The 21179-nt window shown below is 38.5% G+C and overlaps 1 protein-coding gene across 3 annotated transcripts in view; it reads right to left on the bottom strand.

Annotated features, from left to right (window-relative positions):
* Positions 1-1112: 1112 nt before the first annotated feature.
* Positions 1113-21179, bottom strand: part of ALDH1A2 (aldehyde dehydrogenase 1 family member A2) — a 54916-nt gene continuing 34849 nt past the window's right edge. For 2 of the 3 annotated variants that reach the window (XM_054387928.1, XM_054387926.1), the window contains exons 6-13: positions 19944-20072; positions 19698-19811; positions 10004-10106; positions 7360-7544; positions 6475-6639; positions 5932-6089; positions 5087-5161; positions 1113-2302 (exon numbers count right to left, since the gene is read on the bottom strand). In XM_054387928.1, coding sequence (XP_054243903.1) covers positions 2230-2302; positions 5087-5161; positions 5932-6089; positions 6475-6639; positions 7360-7544; positions 10004-10106; positions 19698-19811; positions 19944-20072 — 1002 coding nt within the window. In that variant the 3' untranslated portion in view covers positions 1113-2229. The remainder of the gene's footprint in view (positions 2303-5086; positions 5162-5931; positions 6090-6474; positions 6640-7359; positions 7545-10003; positions 10107-19697; positions 19812-19943; positions 20073-21179) is intronic. The other variant, XM_054387927.1, reaches the window with a different exon arrangement.

Below are 21179 nucleotides of genomic sequence, written 5' to 3'. Positions count from 1 at the left end.
TTCCTCTAAACCTTTTTAATGGAAAAACTTCATAGAAAATATCCTTTTACTTTTTTAATAACATATAACTATATACATGATTAAAAACTGTAACAAAAAGCTGCAGGGACTGGAAGAATGGTGTGTTGGATCCATGCAGATGGTACATTTTAAAAAGGATTTCACAAATCCACATACATTGAATGGAGCTGTGGTGATGGGGTTGAATAAAATGGCAACTCTACATTATTTACCTGAATGTACTGGGAATACAGCACAGACATACAAAATACACAAAGGGAATACAAAAGAGTACACGGTGTAAATGCTCTTAGCACAAGAAGTTTCTCTTTTAAGTAAATAGGAGAAAATAAGTAAATTCTCCTTTTTCACATTTTATATTGTTGTTTAAAAGATAACTAATCTCTTACTTTCTGTATTTTGTTTTTTCGTCACTCTGACAAACTACAGAAGAAATATATCGTGTTTGCATTTAACAACTTGGGAATATTTTGATTCATCTCCATGTTTCTGATGGTCATTTCTGAGTAACATCATGTATACCTATTGCTTTAAAAACACATACATGGTTTGACAGGAGTTAGAATGTCAAAATACAAAATATTGAGGACTACCACACTACAAAGTGCTGGATACTCTTGTTCTGATCCAGCAGTATGTTTAAGGACACACACAACTTCCTATCTAAGAAGAATTCCTTGGAGAGTAAAGGAAGTTGAGAACATGCAGAAATGATTTGCTGATCAGGCCTGGAGTTTTCAGCAGCTCATTGTATAGACTCTGCAGCTAGAAAAATTGTTACACCTGAGGCCATAATTCTTAAACCCCAGGTAGTGTCCTTACACATTGTAGATTATTCACTGTACTTTTAAAATTTCCATAGTTATAAGTTACAAAATAAAATGAAACCTCTTTAAAAAAAGACTGGGGAATCAATGAGCCTTGCAGCTGGAAAGAAGAAAGAGATAGTGTTCAGTTTGTTAGTTACAAGTCAGAAAAGATTCTGTAGGCAGCAGGTAATAATGTGACAGGTTTTAAACACCTCACTACTAAAAGAACTTGCTTATATTTTTGCCCTGGGCCAAAAAAAAAAAAAAAAAACTAAACTCAAACAAAAACCAACCAGACATAACTGAAAAGTCAGTACTACCCAGTAAGCTCACCTGAGGCTCACAAGCATGGTGAGGACAGCAAGCCATCATTTAGCAAGAAAATAAATTCAAGCCTGCTTCTTGTTAGGTGGCCTTTTACTGGGTTCTTCCTGCTGTAACCAATACATAATAATTCCCAGTGTAATCACAGACCGTTTAATAGTAGACAAATAAATGGCATCTGCATGTGCATATACTTGTTTTTAAAAAAGTGAAAGCACCAACAGTAACAACAACAAAACTAGACAAACAGTGAAAGCTGAAATATGCTGTGAAGCCTCAGGATCCATTCCTGCTCTCCTTAACACCCTCTCACCCTATATGGCCATGCTCTTTTGGCAGGCAGGTAAAACCTTTCAAGTTCAAGTAAGCGAGGGAGGATTTTTCCTTACATCAAGACATAAAGTAATTATGAAAATAAACTCTGGAAACCAAATTGCTGTGGGTCCTGAAAGCCAAATCTCACTACTAAGTATTTGCAGTTCGTTGTCCGTATAATGGGTTGATTCCTTCTCTAGTTTGACCTCTTTGTGTGAGCATGCTAATGGGAAAGTTGCCAGTACACCATTTTTTTGGTTCGTTAATGTTCAGAGTCTTTTACTTTTTTAAGAACATCAGTGATACTTCTTTATGTTGTTCACTGCTAGCATTTAGGGTAAAATCTGGCCTGTAAAGTTCTGATTGAAACTAGAATCTTAGTACAATGCAGGTCTGTTTTAGAAGGCAGTCTGAAAGGAGTAAGAATTACTTTGTTTATTTAAAGAAGAGATAAATGTGTGTGTGCATGCATTTGCATTTAACAGTTTTATAGCTAGAACCATTATTAAATTATGGCCAACAGCAATTTTATCTCTTGTTACGATTAGTTTTATAAAGATGTAATGATTCTCAAGAGAGTTTTATGAAAACATGCAGAGTTGGTTTGCATTACCTACACAATTACGTGCCCAGTATATATGTTGCAACCTAATTTCTTAAATATATATTGTGTAACACTTTTTATTCCTGAGTGCTGGTCTCCATAAGGAATACAGAGTGGTATCATGTGCTCTTCTGCACACTGTGGTCCTTCATCATTTTAGGAGTTCTTCTGAGGGATCTTTATTGTCACAGTTTTAACTTCAGAATATTCTCTCAATCCGCATTCACCCCTAAAAAACAAATTGTAACATTGTCTTAAAACAGACCTTTATTTGTTATTAAGCAAAAGCCTACAAAGTCATTCCTTGATAAAGTTCAGCTGTAACCTAAAAGTCTCTCTGAAGATTCTCTCTTTCAATGTCCCTGTGCAGAATTTAATGCCAACTGCATAAAAAATATTTCTGGGGAATTCCTCAGAACCTCCTTCTAATGAGTGTTGCTTTCAGAATGTAGTGGATGGTCTGCTGCTAAAAGCAATTAAACCCCTCTGTATGCCCTTGGTGTTACATAGCCTACATTTCAAATTTTACACAAAAAATGCGGGGAGGAACTCCTGTAACCTTCCTTGGAAAGTTAATTAATTTGGGCAGACATATCAGTATTTACCATCCATTTCATTCCACCTGTAATTTTGAAAATGTTCTGATGTGTGTGTTGGCTTGGTGAGCCTTATATGTGATAGAGTGGTTGATATTTGACTCAGACTGACGATTTTGTAGGCATTTTAAGATTTACCAGAGTCTAAGTACATGCAAGGAAATGTATTAGTAAAGATTCTTTGACATGTGAAAAGTTCCCATTGATATAGAGCACCCACCTATGGCTTTCAGTGGTAGATTTGTCTCCAAAGAATAACCAAGACTCAGACTCAGCTAGTCCAAAGAACCACTCCATTGGCTCAGTGGAAGCCGTCACCAGGAGCCACTTGGAGCCCAATAACTAATGCTAGTAAGTGATCTCTAGAAAGAAATATTACATTACTGTCTTTCCTTCCTCAGTCCAAGATGGAAAAAAGGAAAGAAAAAGAATTATAACTCCAAGCCATTCTCCTGCTGGCATTTCTTTTTTTAGGAACACAACAATATACTGCTCTATCTCAGAGCTACCCAGACAATAATAATTCCTATGACATTAGAGGATGGTTCTGAAGTGGAATGGTATCTCCTTCCTTTGAAGATATTTGGAGAGAGAGTAGAATAGCCACATGTGGCTAGCTGGGATGAGTCACCTGATTTTTAGTTACAGGAGTTAAATTTTACTCCACTCAAGTAGTGATAAGTTTTTAAAAAGTGTAAATGTGGAAAAAAAACACAAACTCTTTTTGACTCTTTAATGAACACAAAAATATTGCAAGTAACTGTAATGTAAACAGAAAGAAGTTGTTTTGTATGTATGAGTTCTGGTTCTCTACTGGTATGCACATACACCCTGCTACATTTTGTGGGAGTGTAAAGTAAGTATAGCAGATCTCAGCTTTCTGTGTCCATTTTTTCCCCATATGTGATAAAAATCTGTGAATTTAAATGCAGGAACAAAACAAGTCCCAGATAGTACAGTGCTAGCACAGACAGCACAGTGGCACAGTTATGATCTGGCTTAGCAATGACACACATATATAGACACTTTCTTCTCTCTTTTTTCCTTTGTTCTTTAACTACCTGACAATATTATTTATGTGTAAAATGTATCCCTTAAAACAGGGATCTAAGAAACTGTACCTTTTTAATTAAAAGTATGCAGATATTAATGAAGGGAGGAAGAGGAATTAGAAGGTGGTATCTGATCAAAGAGGTTCTGAAAGGAGTAAAATAATTACTCAGAAGTAGTTTTCAGGCATCTTTGTGAGGTTACTGCCATTCCAAACATTTCTTGTTTATGATGAATATTTTAAAAGCCGTAGATGCGAATCAAGCGTACAACTACCCTAGATTTTTCTATGGGAGTTGGGGTGGTGCCTCCTTCCTCCCCACTTCCAAAAAACTCTACAATACCAATATGTGAATATTTTGGTTGTACAGTTAACCTCCCTGAAGTCAATGGGGTCATTCTTGGGTGTCAAGTTACTCATGTGCTCTATCAAGCTTAGTAGTTTTAGAATATTTTCACAATGATAAGAGTTAGATGAGCTGACATATTTATGGCCAGTGTGAGATCACCTCATAACTCATGAACGTGAAGAATAGTATGAATGTGTTATTCAAAGTACTCCCTAATGAGGAAAAATATTTCAGACTACATAGAGCGTATTTTATAGATCAAGTTGTATACTTCAACATATTTAAAGTTTTAAAGAGTTTGACTTTCCTTCAGTTTTACTGCTGAGTTTGCCATTAGCCATGGGCTATTTTGAAAGCTGAGGTGAGACATATCTGGTATACATGCCTCCTGCACAGAAATTAATTGAATCCTTTGTATGAGTAACCAGTCTGGGGCTGATGCAATTGCTAAGCTTCCTTGTGATTGTAATGAGAATTAAAAACTGCTAAGATTTTAAATTAGGTACATGGGACAGTATTTGAGCATGGAGCTCCATTTCAAAATATTTGGCACTTTGTTCTAAGTGGAATAACAGAATACAGAAAGCTTTGTAATGGAAGGTGATTTTTTTGAAAGGAATGTAAACACACTTGCCTGTCCTTCTCTACGCCTGATTTTATTTAAAATTGTTTATAAATCTGGAAGAGATAGATAAGATTTCGATAAAATTCAGATGTACCTAATATTAATAAATTTAGGAGAAAGGAAAAAATAGCAAAAGAGGCAAAATATATGGCCAAACAGCTCTGAAACAAGTACACCAAACCAGTCAGCAAGCACACAGAAGTAGAAAAAAGAGAATCTCACCATGTAAATCAATTGCATTTAGAAATGGCAATGCTTATCAGTCATGTTACATTACGCCCTGATCCTCAGATGGGAATATTTCCTGATCTCAATTTGTATGGGATGATTCACTAATGTTTCTTATGTTGGAGAGCTGAAAACAGTTTAGAAGGTAACAGTGTAATACTTACATCTCTCTCCCGTTGCCAGACATTTTGAATCCTCCAAAAGGACTTTGGGCATTTAAGGCATTGTAGCAATTTATCCTGTAACAGGAAGAGGCATTAAGTCCCAAATGTGATGTCAAAGAGACCTTTGGACACCTCAGGGAGAAGCTGAAACTTGTGAAGCTAAGGACACTATACCTCTTAGTAATAACAAACACATGCCATGTTGAAAAGAAATGAGGGAGTTATGCCACAAAACCAACAATCTGCTTCTTACAAGGAGAATGCAATTTGGCCTGTGAAGACTGGAGGAGGGCACCAAATGCTTGGACCAGCTTCAGTAATGAACTCTTGATTTGCTGACAAATGTCAGTGTCAGAACTATTAGATTAGAATTTGTCCTTTTTCTCCCTGATTTCTCAAGAATCTTTAGTTTACCCAGGCTTGGCATACCAAATCGCAAACTATTAAACTCTGTAAGTGGTATTACTTATTCCTAAGGACTAGAGAGGTGTCCACTCAGTTAAGGAACTGTTGTAGAAAATACTTCAGGATAAACCTCACAGGATTCCTCTGCTCCACAGAAAGGATTGTTTATAATCTGCTTTGTTTGTTTTCAGTAATGCCATTCAGCAGCGTGGCTACCATGCTAATGGCAAGCAAGGTGCTTTCCGATTTCCGTTAGTATTCTCCTTCAGTGAGCAGTCACGACACCTCTCTACAGCTGTTCTATATCTTGGCTAGTGATTCGCCACTAGGATGGTCTAGATAAACACTTCTCAGACAAGAGTATAAAACTGAGGTGTCTTAATGATAGTGAGTCAAACTTTCTATCTCCAAGAGCTGGATTGTGATAAGTTTAGCCTTACCAGACTGTCCCAGCCTGCATTGCTGAAGAGACTGTCAGGGCCTTGTTTATGTCATTTGTAAAGACAGCAGCTACCAATCCAAAATCAGAATTGTTGGCTCTCTCTATAACTTCATCCATGGTTTTAAATCTCAGTATTTCTTGAACAGGTCCAAAAATCTACAACAAAGATTAATTATTCATTAATAAACCACCCAGAAGCATGTAATTCATGCTTTGTTCTGCTTTTTGAATTGTCTTCTCTCTCCTGTGGTACTCTTTATGAATTGCCACAGCAACATTTAATAGTGATAATAGCTGTCTGTAAAAACTATGAATTTCCTAAAGCAGTTGACTCAGTGGTGAGGTCTGAGAATTTACAGCCAATGGAAAAAAATGAGCTTTACCCAACAGATGTCATAAGTTGCTGTGTGCATAAGGAGTTCTGAAAAGATTTTACTCTTTTTCTTTTTTTTTAATCTAGTGGTAATTTTCACTGTAAACAAAACAAAAAAAGGGCCTATTTAGGGCATTATAAAATGATGTTGCCCATGTGTGTGAATACCTCCTCCTTGGCAATCCGCATGTCATCTGTTACATTGGAAAACACCGTAGGTTCAATGAAGAAGCCCTTTCTTCCCAGCCCTTTACCCCCACATTCAAGTTTTGCTCCTTCAGTAATGCCGCTTTGAATCAGTTCCAAGATCTTGTTGTATTGTTTTTTATCAATCTAAAACAGAAAAGAAGCCATTTGACTTGCAGTCTGCACATTTGACAATCAGATCAAAATTTGCTTTTTTAGGCAAATTATGTCCCAGCAAGTAGACTTATGTTTATATTCACTATTCTTTGAGCTGGAGATACCAAAGATCTACAAATAGCTGCTGAATGTAAACTAGGGCTCAGTCTTCTTAAGGATATGTTTCCTTATGTATGTGGGTCAACTCACATTCTTGCTAAGCAATATATTTTACAAGCACAAACAAAGCAGATGATTATTTTTTGTCCCATGTTAACTTCCTGAACATGGTATAAGCCCAGCTGTTTATTAATGGCAGGAACATTTTCCAATTCTGCACATCTTTTGCTCAGAATTCCTGTCTCTCTAGTGGTCTACAAGCACAATTGTAATTGTAGACAATCTTTGAAATTAAGTGCCCACAGAGAATTTGAGAGCTTCTCACAGTTTACAGCTGTATCTTGAGGGCTGAAGATCAGAATCTTCTTGTTAAAGCTGGGAGGCTAACTTAGTGATATTTAAGATGAGAGTTTTTAGTTAACTTGAAACACTTCTAAGCTGCACTCCATTAGAATTTTAATCCTTAAAACGTGTTTCGTGTCAGCTACCATGAACTGCGAATGAGTATGCACTGACTGACCTCTGTCACAGTAGAGTTTAAATGCTTGCAGGTACCTTTTGGGCTATAGAATAGAAGCTTTATTCCTTTACCTGTGGGCCTTGTTCTGTAGTTGGGTCAAAAGGACTCCCCACAACTCTCCTCTTTGCACGCTCTACACTTCTTCTAACAAACTCTTCATAGATTGATTCTTCCACATAAATCCGTGAGCCTGCAGTACAGCATTGACCTTGATTGAAGAAGACCCCTTGGTGAGCTTGTTCCACAGCATAGTCCACTAAAAACCAAGAGAGCATATGTTGCTGCGAAACTTCATAGACACATTTGCTATGCACAGTGTCATGTGTAGTGATCAAATAAAAACATGCTATTGTGTGGTGGGTCATAATGATTAATTTAATTTTGTGTCATAATCTCTCTGAAAGTATAGAGGGTTTAAATGTATCTAAAGTTGATTTTTTCCCCCTATTTATTCCACCCTGGGCACAGTAACACTAGAGGAATATTAGGAGCATTACAACTGTTTCAGAAACACTAGATTGCAAGGGCCCAATTGGCACTTCAGGCATTGTCTAGATGAAGGAAGGTCCATAGGTAATAAATTCCACACGCCATCTCATAACACAAGCCACAAAATATTGCTTATAACCAACTGCAAAACTTAAATCAAGACAATGCTTTAGCAGTCTGTTGGATTGGGGTATGCAAGAACAACTTCAGCAGTGTCTCATATAATAGCAACATCTAAATTACTAACTAAAACATCCACTATCCAATAAGGAGAGAGGATCCATTTGTACATTCATATCTAAATTCTCCCATTGGGTGTAATAGCTGGCTCGTCAAGAATGCAGAATTCATCTTTAAATAGGGATACCCTGCAGCACTGTAATCAGCTGTTGCACTTTGGAACACTGTTTAAAGTAAAATCTTATGGAATGAACAGAGCAACAGTGGTTTACTTTCTGCACATTTTAGACAGAATCGTCTAACAGAACGTCTAACAGAAACGTCTTATTCTGCCCTCAGCATGGTCTTGAAAACCATTTATTTTGGGCGTTCCCTGGACCACATTCAAATTTTCCCAAACATTTCCATAGAAACTGAAAACACTAGTGGATAGAACTGATTTACTGATGCTTCTTCCTCTATTGTTAATACAGTTTTCACCTTGAAAGGGTCTAACCATTCCTCTCTGGGTGTTTTCATGCACTGAACTTTCATCAGCTTTGTCATGCTTTCTGCTAACTTTTGGCACACAGCATTCCTCAAACAGAACCAATAGATCTTTTGGAATAGTAAGAAGATTGTCTGCTGTTCTTAAATAATCAGAGCTTCAAAGTCTGAATCTCAGGTCAAGTGCTGCTGGTTGTAATTATGGAAAGGCCAGAGAGCTTTAGTATGATATACTATGGAACAGACAGTCCTGAAGGAGACTATGCTCTCCTCTGTGTTCTGGTAACCCCCCTATTGCCTACAACTTCTCCCTGGGTCCTCAAACTTATTTGGTCAATATGACAAGTCACAGGTACACAGCTCTGTGTGGCAGCTTGGAGCAACTGTCCTTCCATTGTGGAAAACCATAACACAGACCTGCCCTCGGCATATATCACTCCGCTAGAAGTGTTCAGGTGATCCAGTCTGAGTTAGTAGATTAGGAACATTAGAGATGGTGATTTCTGGTAGGAGATGGAGATGAATAACTGAGGTATAAGGCTGTAACATCTGCATTTGTCCGTAGCTGACAGGAGCCTTTTTAGCTTACCAGGACGGCTGTGGCTGTTAATACCCCCACCCTGGAAAATCATTTCTATGTAGAAAATCTGCTGAAATTTCTACAGCTTTCCCTAGTCTTCCAGACATCGGTAAATTGAAAGTAAATATAGGATTGTAACCAAGTATTGTAATTCACGCTCTTCAGAATCATTGTTTTATTCATTTTCTCCTTTTAAATTGAAAGACCAAATCCGTATATGTCTATGTATTTGGGTTACAAAGTTCTCAGAAAATACACTGGGTAGAGGATGCCTGCACATAGCCTGAAGCAATAGCTTAAACCAAGGTGTGAACTGTCCCATTGATCTTAATTGGGTGTTAACCTTCAATCCTCCTGATGACAACTTAGATATCAACATTTTTAACTATTTATTTGCTGAACATTTAAACAGAAACACACAGTTTGTGGTTTTAACCTGTCCTAGGTGTCTGTCCTGTACCTTCTCAGGTGCCAAAAATCTCAGCTCCATGACATCATTCAGCTGCCAAAACCTTCATCTCCCTGCTGACAGTGGCGATGAGGATATTTCAATACCCACTTCTTCATCTGTGATTTTTTTTTTAAGGGAATAATCTGTGTTTATAGCTACAATCAAAACAGATTAATAAAGGTATACTGCACTGACTAGGTTAGCAACTCAAGTGTAAATTAAAGCCCTCCCCTTTTATAATTGTTGTGAAGCAAAAAAAATTACAGAAATAATAACATCATTTCTATGTGCTTGATTGTAACTTTTTTCAGTTTTCTTGATGTCTGTGGATCTGTGGGTTCAAATTTTGTATTTTCATAATAAATATCACACCTTAGGCTGCTGCTGTAAGATTACAAAGTGCAATTAGATACAGCTGTATCGGCGAATATTACTTGGTATAGAATATATGTCCTAAAAGGGAAATAAATAAATAAAATAGACATCACATGAACATGCTTTTAAGAAAAATATGGAAGTGCTGACTTACAGTCTGCATCTGCAAAAATAATGTTTGGGCTTTTCCCACCCAGCTCCAGTGTAACTCTCTTCAAGTTACTTCTTCCAGCTGCTTCTTGGATCAGCTTTCCAACCTGAAAGGAAATGGAGACACATTTTACAGGCAATGTAGTCATACAGTTCACTTCAACAGCCAGTGTTGGCTGTCACTATAACAGAGCTCTAAATAATCCAGCAGGTTCTTCAAGCCAAACAGATTCTCATCAAGCAGTGGGCAGCTTCCTAGGTTTTCTAGAGATGAAGAAGTGCTTGTACCCTTCACCCATTTGTATCTATGCTAAAAGGGCTTGGGGCTTTCTTTTAGGATGTTTTATGAGGGCTGAATTAAAAATCTGAAACTAGGGTAACCATAATTACTTCAATCCAAACTAGTGGCATGTTCACAAGGTTTTACATGCTATTATTTAGTGCTTTAGTTATATAATTTTTAGTGGAAAAAAAGAGTATGTATCCTTTCTGCAGGATTAACAGCACATAGCAGAATAACAAGGACAAGAAGTTACAAATGCAGCATCCCAGAACTGACCCTCAGCTGCACCACAGATAGTCTTAATATGGGATGAGGCTAAAAGCACCTCCAAAATGTATTTGTAGATTGTCAGGTCAGCTAGAGCACAATACAGCCCTGGGGCTGGAGATGCTACAAACTGTAGAGCTCACCAAGGAACAGGAGGGTAGATTAAATGTAGTAGAAATCTGACCGCTACATATTTGATGTGCTTCCACATCAGTACAGGTGGAGAAGTAGCTGTGCTCCCTGGAAATTCTCCCCTCCCTAGATCAGTGAATGCAAAAGAGATCAGATTTTATACTCTTGCAGTGTAACTATGACCATATTGCAGCAAAGGAAGCAATCACAGATAGATTTAGTTGGAGGTGTCCCTACTCAGTGCAGGGATGGTGGACAAGATGACTTCTGAGAGTCCCTTCCAACCCAATGCAATCTGTGAATTTAGGCCCTACATGCTAAACCGTAGGATTTAAAGTGTCTATTGAAGACTGAGAACCTTGCTAAGTGCTTTCTTTTAACTGGGACATATTTTAAGGATGCACAGAAAATTATATGTGACGTGAGATAACAGTGAGTTCAGAGCTGGACTTTTTTATCCATGAAGTACTCTAGTCTCTCTAGTTCTTGTTCTAAGGTCAGGTGAGTGAGACTCCTTGCAGTAAGGGGTTAATGGATGAGAAGCTGAACATCTTAGAGAAATGAAGGCAATCGGTTGGAGAAAGTTAAGTCACCACTGGAGTAATCAAAAAGCAAATGAAACAGAAACCAGAGTCCCCACAGAAACAAAAACCAAAACAAAAAAAGCCAAAACAAATCAACTCCCCCCACAGATAATGAAGGAATTGTCAACCACTTCATGTACCTTTGTACTGGTGATACTACAGTTGAATATGACTGAGGTTATTTCTTTAAAAAAAAATTGTATATTGATGGAATGGAGTGTTGACATTATCATTAAATTCCTTGCATTTCCCCTTAATTGGAGCTGATTTTCTTGCTATGTTTGACTGAGAGCCAGGAGTGAACATGAAAAAGAGGAACCTTATCGGCCCTCCACCCCCACCACATTTACTGAGCATGTCATCTGGAAATTCCAGTCTCTCAAACTGTGCTGAAAATGTATACTGGAAACCAGTGAGAGTGCTGTGTTTATAGTCAGTGCCAGCCAATGCCATTTACACCTTCACTGCCTTGAACCTCCCTCTTCCAAAGAACAACAACCACCTCTTTCCCTTCAAAAATTCACAAAGAGCATAACAGACCAAGAAGCCCAAGCTATGTGTCTAGCTCACCATCTCTCCACCTTACATTTTACTGCTTTAATGTCAAAAATCTTGTCTAAGGAAAGATTTTGAAAGGATGCTTTGAAAAAACAAATGACTGGCAAATATGCAAGTCCAACTATGATGTGTATGGCAAATATTAACGTCCACAGGGCTTGGAAACAATGGTGTTAATTTGGAAAAGTATGGTCCAGAGTATTGTTAATACAGGGAGGTTGTTGTCAAGTTTCCATGTATAAACTTGACAGCTTCACTGTGTCCTTCCCGTTAGAAATCAGCATAGACATCAGGATAGCAGGGCTCATGCTGTTCAGCATTTTTGCTCACTGTGCTCCTATTGTCCCTATGCACTCATAGGTTGAGAAAAGTCTTAGGGAAGGCACCAGCGCTGTGATTATTTAGTGACAAAGGGAGCCTTTTGTGACTGACCCTCTCTTTATGGAGAAAGACAGCATGAAAGGGATAAGTGATAGTGTTGCAGTCTGCATGGTCTTCAGTACATGCTTCCTGCTGAGTCTCTCAGCTATATCTGTGAGCTCCTAACAGGCAGCACAGCCTTGTGAGGAGCACTGGAAGAGAGGACTCCCCCACTGATAATGGAGCTGTGTGATTATTCAGCAGGAATGTTGGCAGAGAAAGCCCTGACTCCCCATCCTTGTTTTGAATAGGCTTCAAGATTGATATCAGGAGTATCCCTGGATAGCTTGTGAAGTGCCCTAACCTTGTAAGCAGCACAGAGGGTGAGGCAGATGTAATTTGGCCCATTTCAAAGAAAACAATTTGTTACTCAGAACAACAACAAGAATAAAGAATCATTTTATGGCACCTTTGTACAAAAAAAAAACCCCAAACAGAATATTTGGAGAATATTTGAAGAATAGTCCTGGACTATGAACGGCATGACATCAGGCATTGAGAGTGTATCATGACATAAAACGTCACGTGTTTGGAAGTTTATGTCCTCTTTCAAGAGGAGGGTTTACACAGGCACATTTAAAATATTTTGTGTAGAAATCCAAAATAGTCTGTTACCTTTTGTGTTCTCCTGAGTTTCTGGTTTCAGACAGAAATCAATGTTTCTAAATGGTACAGGGGGATTTGACTGTTACTGTTAAAGCACCAGAAGTCTCACAAGTCAAAAGCAAGCCACCAAGTTTTGTGATGCTTTCTGTGCAGCTGTGTCAGAATGTCTGGCTTCACCTTGCTCTAAACCTTTGTTTGATTGCAGGTACACATTAAAGTCATTAGGGAACAAGTGAATGTAGGGGAACACCAGTCTAGCTGAAGAGCAGGTATTTTTCTTGCATGCTGCCACAGACTGTGAAGGACAGGCTGCATAGGAAGCTATATAGATTAAAATATTCCATGAACAGTGCAAAAATTGGCAGAGAAGGCATACATCTTCAGTTACTTAGGCTTTTTAAGTAACTGGGCTGCCCTAGTCCACTATTATACCTTTCTTGGGATATTGCTAGAACAGCTGAAGAACAGTAAGTGGTTTAAATTACAAGAGATTAAGTTTCGAGGAGATGGCATGATCAGACAGAACTTTTCTGTTTTCTACAATTGCAGTTTTCATTATCCAGCCATTGAGGCATTGGGTATCAGTGCTTTGGCAAAACCTTCAGACCTATTCTGCAGCTTACGTCGGTTTTATTCATTTGTTTTTAATTCCAGACTGCATGCAGAATCTTTCTCAGAAACATTTTAGGGCTCCATGGCATGTTCAGGGTGTGTCTTCAGCAAAGACAAGTGAATTTTGAAATAATGACATGAAGAAGAGCAGCTTTATTTGACAGTGCAATGTTCTGTGTGAGAAACATTCCTGAAAAAGAGCATAGTAAATAGTGCAGCACAAGTAAAAAGGACAATCCCACACAGCAATTCCTGGAGAGAATCCTAAGCTATAAATTGCACATTTGTTCCTTGGGTTAAATCCTGGGACGCCCCGTGGGAGCCCAGAACTATACTGTGGACTTTGTCAGGGGTGGTACACCACCCTATTTGTTTTGGTTTTAAGAAGGTGAATCCTTTTGACATCCATCTTTTATAGGACTTTGACTATAAAAGGCACAACAGGTGTCCAAGAACAGCTCCCTAAGCTCTACCAAACCCACCAAGGAAGTAAAAGGGAAACAGCTACTTTTAATTCAGGAAGCACAAGCTGCCCAAGATATGATTGAAAAGATAAAGTAGAAGCAGGAATAAATGACAATGTAACCTCCCTAAAAACTCCTTACATTGAACAGGGCAAGTGTGTAGCACAGTAAACTAACACACCTCTCCGAACAGGTCAAATCACCTTTAGGATTCTTACTGCTAAAGTAGAAAATGCCAGGATGTAATTCTTCATGATATCTAAAACCAGCAAGAGATTGTGTGATCCAGGAGAGTTGGCAGAGTTCATCATTCATGCAGTAGGTAGATGTTCTGTCTACATCATGTATTGTGTCATTCATCTCACTTCAGAAATGAAAGGAGTATCCTGCTGAGTAAATTAGAATCAGTGGTAATACAGCTGTTAGCTACAAACATTTGTTTGGCATGAATCAGCCTCTACTCTCCTGTAGTCTGCTTTGATGGTCTCTCTAGTATCTTGTTGACTAATGATGAGATCATGGTTTGTTAATCTAAGCGCATAAAAACAGTCTGCCAAGTAAAATGCAGACTCTTTTACTGGGGCTTATTGTAGTTGCTTACAGATCTTTTGTTTACACAGGCATCCGAACCAATTTGTTGGATATTTATTTGGGTTACTCTACAGAACTTCATGAACACAGACTTGAATCCTATCTTTAATCTGTCTGCATTTTAATGGGTGATAGTTTGAACAAAGTGGAAACCATCCACTTAGGATACATTTCTTCTTGGCCAGGGCTTCAAATGTTTTGTGTGCTATCTATAATTCTGATCTTGAGAGTGTTTAATAACTGGACTTGTAAGCTGCTCTGATTTTGACATAGAACATTTGATTCTGATCAGAAGTTATTAGAACTCATTAAACTTTTGCAACAAGCAAAATACAATTTTCAATTCAACCAGTGCTTTAAATGCACCTATTTTAAAATGTATGACTTCTTGCTGTCCATAATCATCTCTGATCTTAAGCCCAGAACATACTGCACCCAAATATTCCATGTGCACCAGGAACTTATGGGTATGCAGTTCCCATTCAAATGGAGCACACACAGAGACAGCTCACAGCAGTCAAAACAGCTTATTTCCAAAGCCTGTAACTGAATTCACAGATTTGAGTAGAGGCAAATGAAGAGTAAAGCACCTTTTGATGGCTGTTTTTCTCTGCTTTTGAAGGCGTCTCACTGTTGCTACTTAGCAAAAACTCTTTCAGAAAATAAGAAAGTAATATGAAGAACCTCTCTGCATTTCTGATATGTGTAAAAATTGTCCCCTCCTCAGCACTTTTCTTGGAAAAAAAGTAAGGTCCACCATTCATTTAACTGGGGAAGAGACTCATATAACCTCTCCTGTATTTCTGAGCTCTGCAGCCCAATATAACAGACACATGGGTCAAGTCAGACATCTTGAGTTTGGATCTGTTCTTAAGCTCAGAAAATAGAAATAACTGAACTCTATTTCAATTGAGTTGTTGCTAGAAATTTTTACAAGGAACTCAAATAGACAGAAATACATGGAACAGTGAAGAAGCTGAGGCAGTGAGAGGCAGAGTAAAAGGGAAAGACACGTATAGTGAACAACTGGGATAGTGTGAGGAGCTTTACAGAACCATTCCCAAGGTCCTGATGAATGAGAATTTCACCCTACAGCTAGGGACTAGAAAGATCAAGGAAAAATACAATAAGACATAATGAGATGTTTAAATTGATTATGGGCTTTCAAGGGAAGGTAGGCAAAGGATAGGAGCAAGTGTTGACATGATCAGATTGGCTGGAAGAAGGATTGGTCTTGGCAGTTTAGGTTTCATCTGATTGTGGAAGATCAGGTTAAAAACCATGTCAGTGAAGCCTGAGGAGATTGTTGTAATTAAGGAGGATCATGGATTACCTCCGATTCACTAAAACCAAGGCAGCAAAACCAAACAGGTTTGTTAAAATGCCCGTACCAAACAAGATGCTGAAGAGCATGAACCAGAGCAATCAGAGAAACCAAGAAGGCTGCTGGAATCTAAGGTGGCACAATACTTTTAGGCTTGCTTTCGTATTCGGTATGATTTTTTTTTTCAGTGTGACAGTTGTCAAAGTGAAACTTGTAGCCTGCTGAGTGTCTGCAGAACAATTCCTGGTGAGCTGTAAGGGAAGGATTTTGAGAGCCATACATTAGGGAACTGGGAGGGGAGAGTGTTTCATAAAGAGCAGGCAGGCTAAGGGATTAAAGAGCTGGCAGACTACTCTTTTAATGTGCATGAGCTAACCCATAGAAGAAGAGGTCAGAAGGAAAGAGGGAGAGAAGTGGAATCAAGCAATGATGTACCACAGAAAAAGAGCTCTTTATGATTTTTCACATGCTATTTGGAGGGGAGTGTGTGAAAAGTAAACAGTACTACTTAAAACAATTTTCAAAGCACTCTGGGACATAAGAAATGGAAAGTCCAAATTGGATCAGCATCATAGATTAGAAATCAATATCATACATTAGAAGTCACTTATGTGTTATCATTGCATAGGCATGGGTTTGAGGCCTCACCATAGTCAGGAGGTTCAGAGGTACTGGACTAATGCATGGATGACAAGGCCACGCACTTTCAGGCTCAGAAAGTTTTTAACTGGTTCAGAAGTTAGTTGTGAGGCTACAGCAAGGAAAGGATCACTCTACACTTGCTCTCTTCTTCTATCAGCATCTGTTACTGGTCATGTTGCAAGATAAGGTGCTAGGTTGGATGGATCTTTGGTGTTCCTACATCAGGCTTTATTGAGTTAAGGTCATGAACCTGGCCTTTTGGTTCATGTTTCTATGCATAGAATTCTACAGATTTTGGAAAACATTAACATTATGTGTTTTGTAGGAAGAGAAACCTGTTTTCTGCCTTAAAAAAAAAAAACCTCACAGGAAACAGATAAGTTTAGCCTGGATTTTGTAATATTTACAGGCAAATGGGCAGTACATACTTCAAAGGTTAAAAGTTTGTAATTTTTTTCCAAAAGAACCTCATTGTGAAAACTCAAGAAAAAAATCTGTGCTTTAGGTATCTCAGCTTGAAGAACCTTGCTTTTGTATTGATAGGTTGTGTCATTAACTTGCTCAACATGAAAGTATTCCCTGCCTTAACTAGCACCTGGATGAAATGGGGAAATGGAAGTTAATATCATGGTGTTTGTATATCTGATGGCTATCAGAAATGTACATCACTGAATTGTAAAATTGACCTGCCTCAGACTAGACCAGAGAGACAAAATATTTTCATTATTATTTAATTAGAAATTGATATCTGTTTTGAAGAAGTCAAGGACTGTATAGTACAGCATTGTGTTTAAAATGTTACAATGTTGACTTGCTGATACAAAAATTCAGTGTTACAGGAAATCAGAAACAATATGGAATAGTTTACACTAAATCCGAATTAAAATGTTCCATCTGTTCTTGCTTTAGGTTCTTAGAGAATTGCTTTTTCATCTCTGTAATGCTTTTCACTTCCTATTAGTAAGGCTTTTAAAGGTAGGCACTGAGTTAGTAAAAAACCCACAGCTTTTGAGTTTAAATGCCTATTATAACTAAAGCTGTCTGGGACTACGATAAAAATTTATTTTGGCTACAAAAGACAACTTTGAAACCTAACCCATCTGTATTTTTCCTCCTCCAAACACTGCAACATCCTGTATAATAGAATATTTATCTTAAACAGAGATCACATATCTTTATGAAAACAATTGTTTCAACTTAATTTATGGGGTACTCAGCTCATTAAAGTTTTCAGTATTCCAGGATGCTAATATAAATTTGTTATAGGAGACATAATGCATAGAGTAATTCCATAGAATTATCTGAAATCTGATGTTGCCGTAGACTTAGAATGTAACTTGTATATTCTAAACTAAAATTGTCTTTTAAAAAAATCATGTACAGGCATGGAGTAATAGCAAAACAACTGGGTGTGTGAAAATTAGGTGTATGACTGCAGCTACATTTTACTGGTAATTTAGGCTCCTGCATGGTGACTTCCAAACTCGATTACAGGATAATTCTACCCACACATATCTAGTAGGACTGCTTGGTCAAGTGAATTTATCAGCTCAAATCAAAAATAAATTGACTCACTGTGAAGAGCAGTATCCCTGTGATACATAAAGCCTCCCACTGCTACAAGTGGGAGTCAAGCATATCAAAGATAGACTGGATCCCTGGGGTTCAGCTCCTTCCATACAATAGTTAGCCAGATTTTGCATTGAAAAGGGCTGGGTTTAGCACTCTTTAAATATAACCAGCCTTGAAACTCCCACTGAGATTCCTTTCTGTCTCCCTTCAGACAATGAGATAAGCCCCTTCTCCTGTGACTTCAGTCTGGAGTACCGCTATCATCCCCACGCTAACCCTGATAACAGCCAGCTTTGCACATATTTGAGAGCAAGGCATGATCTGAGTTTTCAGGGATTCATTACTCTTTCTGTAGATTACTGCCTTTGTCTTCACACTGAACCTCCTCCGTAGCATCTGCACCATCAGGTTCAACAATGCTAAGTGCTAGGTCCTGTGTTTGAGACACAACAACCCCATGCAATGCTACTTTGTGCTCAAGATCTGAGAAAAATTTTAAAGGCCTAGCCTAAAACTACCACAATACTTGGGGAAGTGTGGCTGGAAAGCTGCCTGGCAGAAAAGGACGTGGGGTGCTGGTCAACAGCCAGCTGTGTGTGAGCCAGAGGTGTTCTCAGGTGGCCAAGAAAGCCAACAGCATCCTGGCTTTTATTAGAAATAGTGTGGCCAGCAGGACTAGAGAAATGACCCTGTACTTAGCATTGGTGAGTGCTGAATGCTGGGTTCAGTTTTGCACCCTTCATCACAAGAACAACGTTAAGGTGCTGGAGTGTGTCCAGAGAAGGGCAATGAAGCTGGTGAAAGGTCTAGAGCACAACTCTTGTGAGAAGCAGTTGAGAGAACTGGAGTTGTTTAACCTGAAGGTTAAACAACTGCAGGCTCAGGGGAGATCTTACAGCTCTCTATAACAAGGAGGTTGTTGTGAGGTGAGTGTTGGTCACTTCTCCCAAATAACAAGAAATAGGGCAAGAGGAAATGGGCTTAAATTGTACCAGAGGAGGTTTACACTGGATATTAGGAAAAACTTCTCCACCAAAAATGTCAAGCCCTGGAAACAGGCAGTGATGGAGTCATCATCCCTGGAGGTATTTAAGAGATCTGTAGATGTGACACCTAGGGATATGGTTTAGTGATGAATTCGGCAGTGCTGGGTTAATGATTGAACATGATGGCCTTGAAGAGCTTTTCTTCTGGCACTCCTTCCCTTTTTAGACCTCCTCATCCTCAGTATACTTGAATGCATCATCAAAGTCGAAGTACATTTGACCCAGTTTGCCCCCTTCCTCTCCTCAAGTAGGCCAAGATACACAAATTATATATGCTAAAGCAGCATTTATGTGTGCTGCAATATACACGGGATGTTCTGCCTACTTGCATGTGATTCACATCCTCATAAGCCCACAGGAAATCCCAGCAATATTTTTCCAGGCATATCTCCTGTGCTAAGGTGCTGAGCACAGCAGGGGCTGGAGGAAAGGAGCCATTTGTGTTTTGGATGTACTGCAGTACGTAAGTTTAGCTGGCAAGGACAGACTGCTGTTATTTACATATAGCTCTTTTACTCAGTGACAGTGAGAAATGTAGCACAAGGACTTAATACTATCTCCCTAAGTATTTACTCACATATCCATGAATCCTCTTACCTCAGTGGATCCAGTAAAAGCAATCTTATCAATGCCAACATGAGCTGCTATGGCTGCACCAACAATTGGACCAAATCCTGGCAAAATATTGACAACTCCTGGTGGAAAGCCAGCCTGTCAAAAGAGGAATGAATGAAGGGAAGCATGACTTACAAAAACTGACACAGCACATTAAATCAGACATGTGCTGGTAGTTCTTTCCCCAAAAGGAGAGACAGAGACATTGTTCCTGTCAATTATTCTTACCTCCTTGATGAGGGCTCCCATATAGAGAGCACTGAGTGGTGTTTGTTCTGCTGGTTTAATAACTACTGTATTACCACAGCACAGAGCTGGAGCAATCTTCCATGCAAACATCAGCAGGGGGAAGTTCCACTGTAGGAAAAAATAAAAGTTGATAGATGGAAAAATATTGTAGGGGTGTTTTGGTTTTTTTAAGATGTCAAACTGCTACCTCACTTACTTCTCAGGCTGATCCTTGACATAAATCTTTCTCAGCACAAAGCAAGGATTTTTTTTTTAGTTACTGCCATTAAGAAAGTGACAACAGTGACCTTTTGGTTCTTTCTCTCCAGTTCAAAGAAATACAGCTCCAGCCCGCAGCCTTTGTAAAAGAACCTTCTCTTATCCATTAATTTTTTTAGTCACAACTTTTAATTTAATTTACTGGTTTGCAATTGGCACTTTTAATTCCCCATGACAAATAATCCTTGCTTCTGATATGTTTGGAAAGAGCTATTTGTTCATGCTGAACCATTTCTGGATGTAAAATTTCCATCCCTGAATACATTTTAAGATGAAAAAAATTATACTCAAAATTAGATAATGCTTAATTGACTCAATTGCCCCCACAACCCCCATAAATGTTAGTGCTTGGTCAAAGTATTTCATTTTCTTGAAAACTTCTTATCGAGTAATTTATATGGAAGACATTAAAAGAACAGTAAAACCCACTCTTTGCTGGTACAAAATTGTGCATCACCATTAATTTCAACTTCATTTAACTGCAGCAGAAGGTGTAGTGAATATTAGTTTGATGTACAAAGAAGTTGTGGATAAAGGTAAGAATAACAAGACTTTCTACATCAAGATCAAGGGGATAGTCCTGCTGATTTCAGTGGGAATGCCAGAGCAATAAAATAACTGCTTTTGCACAATGACTTGTATAAATGCATATAATAATCTCTTTGGAAAGAAAATAGAAAATATCAGTCACAAAGAGTCAGCCACTGGCTAGAACATGTTATTGCGATGCATATCAGCTGCCACTCTTACAGACATCTCTCTAGCCCCTGGCTAGCTTGAAAAATACACAACTGTCTTTCTGTCACCGAACACCTAATTTTTTACTCCCTCAGTTGTTTATAAACTCCAGAGACAAAGTGATGTTTTAATTCCATCTCCAGTATATAAACCTGGGAGGGGAGCTATAGGGCCAACAGTATGCTGACAGCCTGCATTTCTAATGGTATTGCAAGGACA

Source organism: Indicator indicator, chromosome 16 (assembly GCF_027791375.1).
Source record: "Indicator indicator isolate 239-I01 chromosome 16, UM_Iind_1.1, whole genome shotgun sequence".
Classification (NCBI taxonomy): Eukaryota; Metazoa; Chordata; class Aves; order Piciformes; family Indicatoridae; genus Indicator; species Indicator indicator.
Note: the sequence above shows the minus strand (reverse complement) of the source record. Positions and strands in the feature narration are given on the sequence as shown.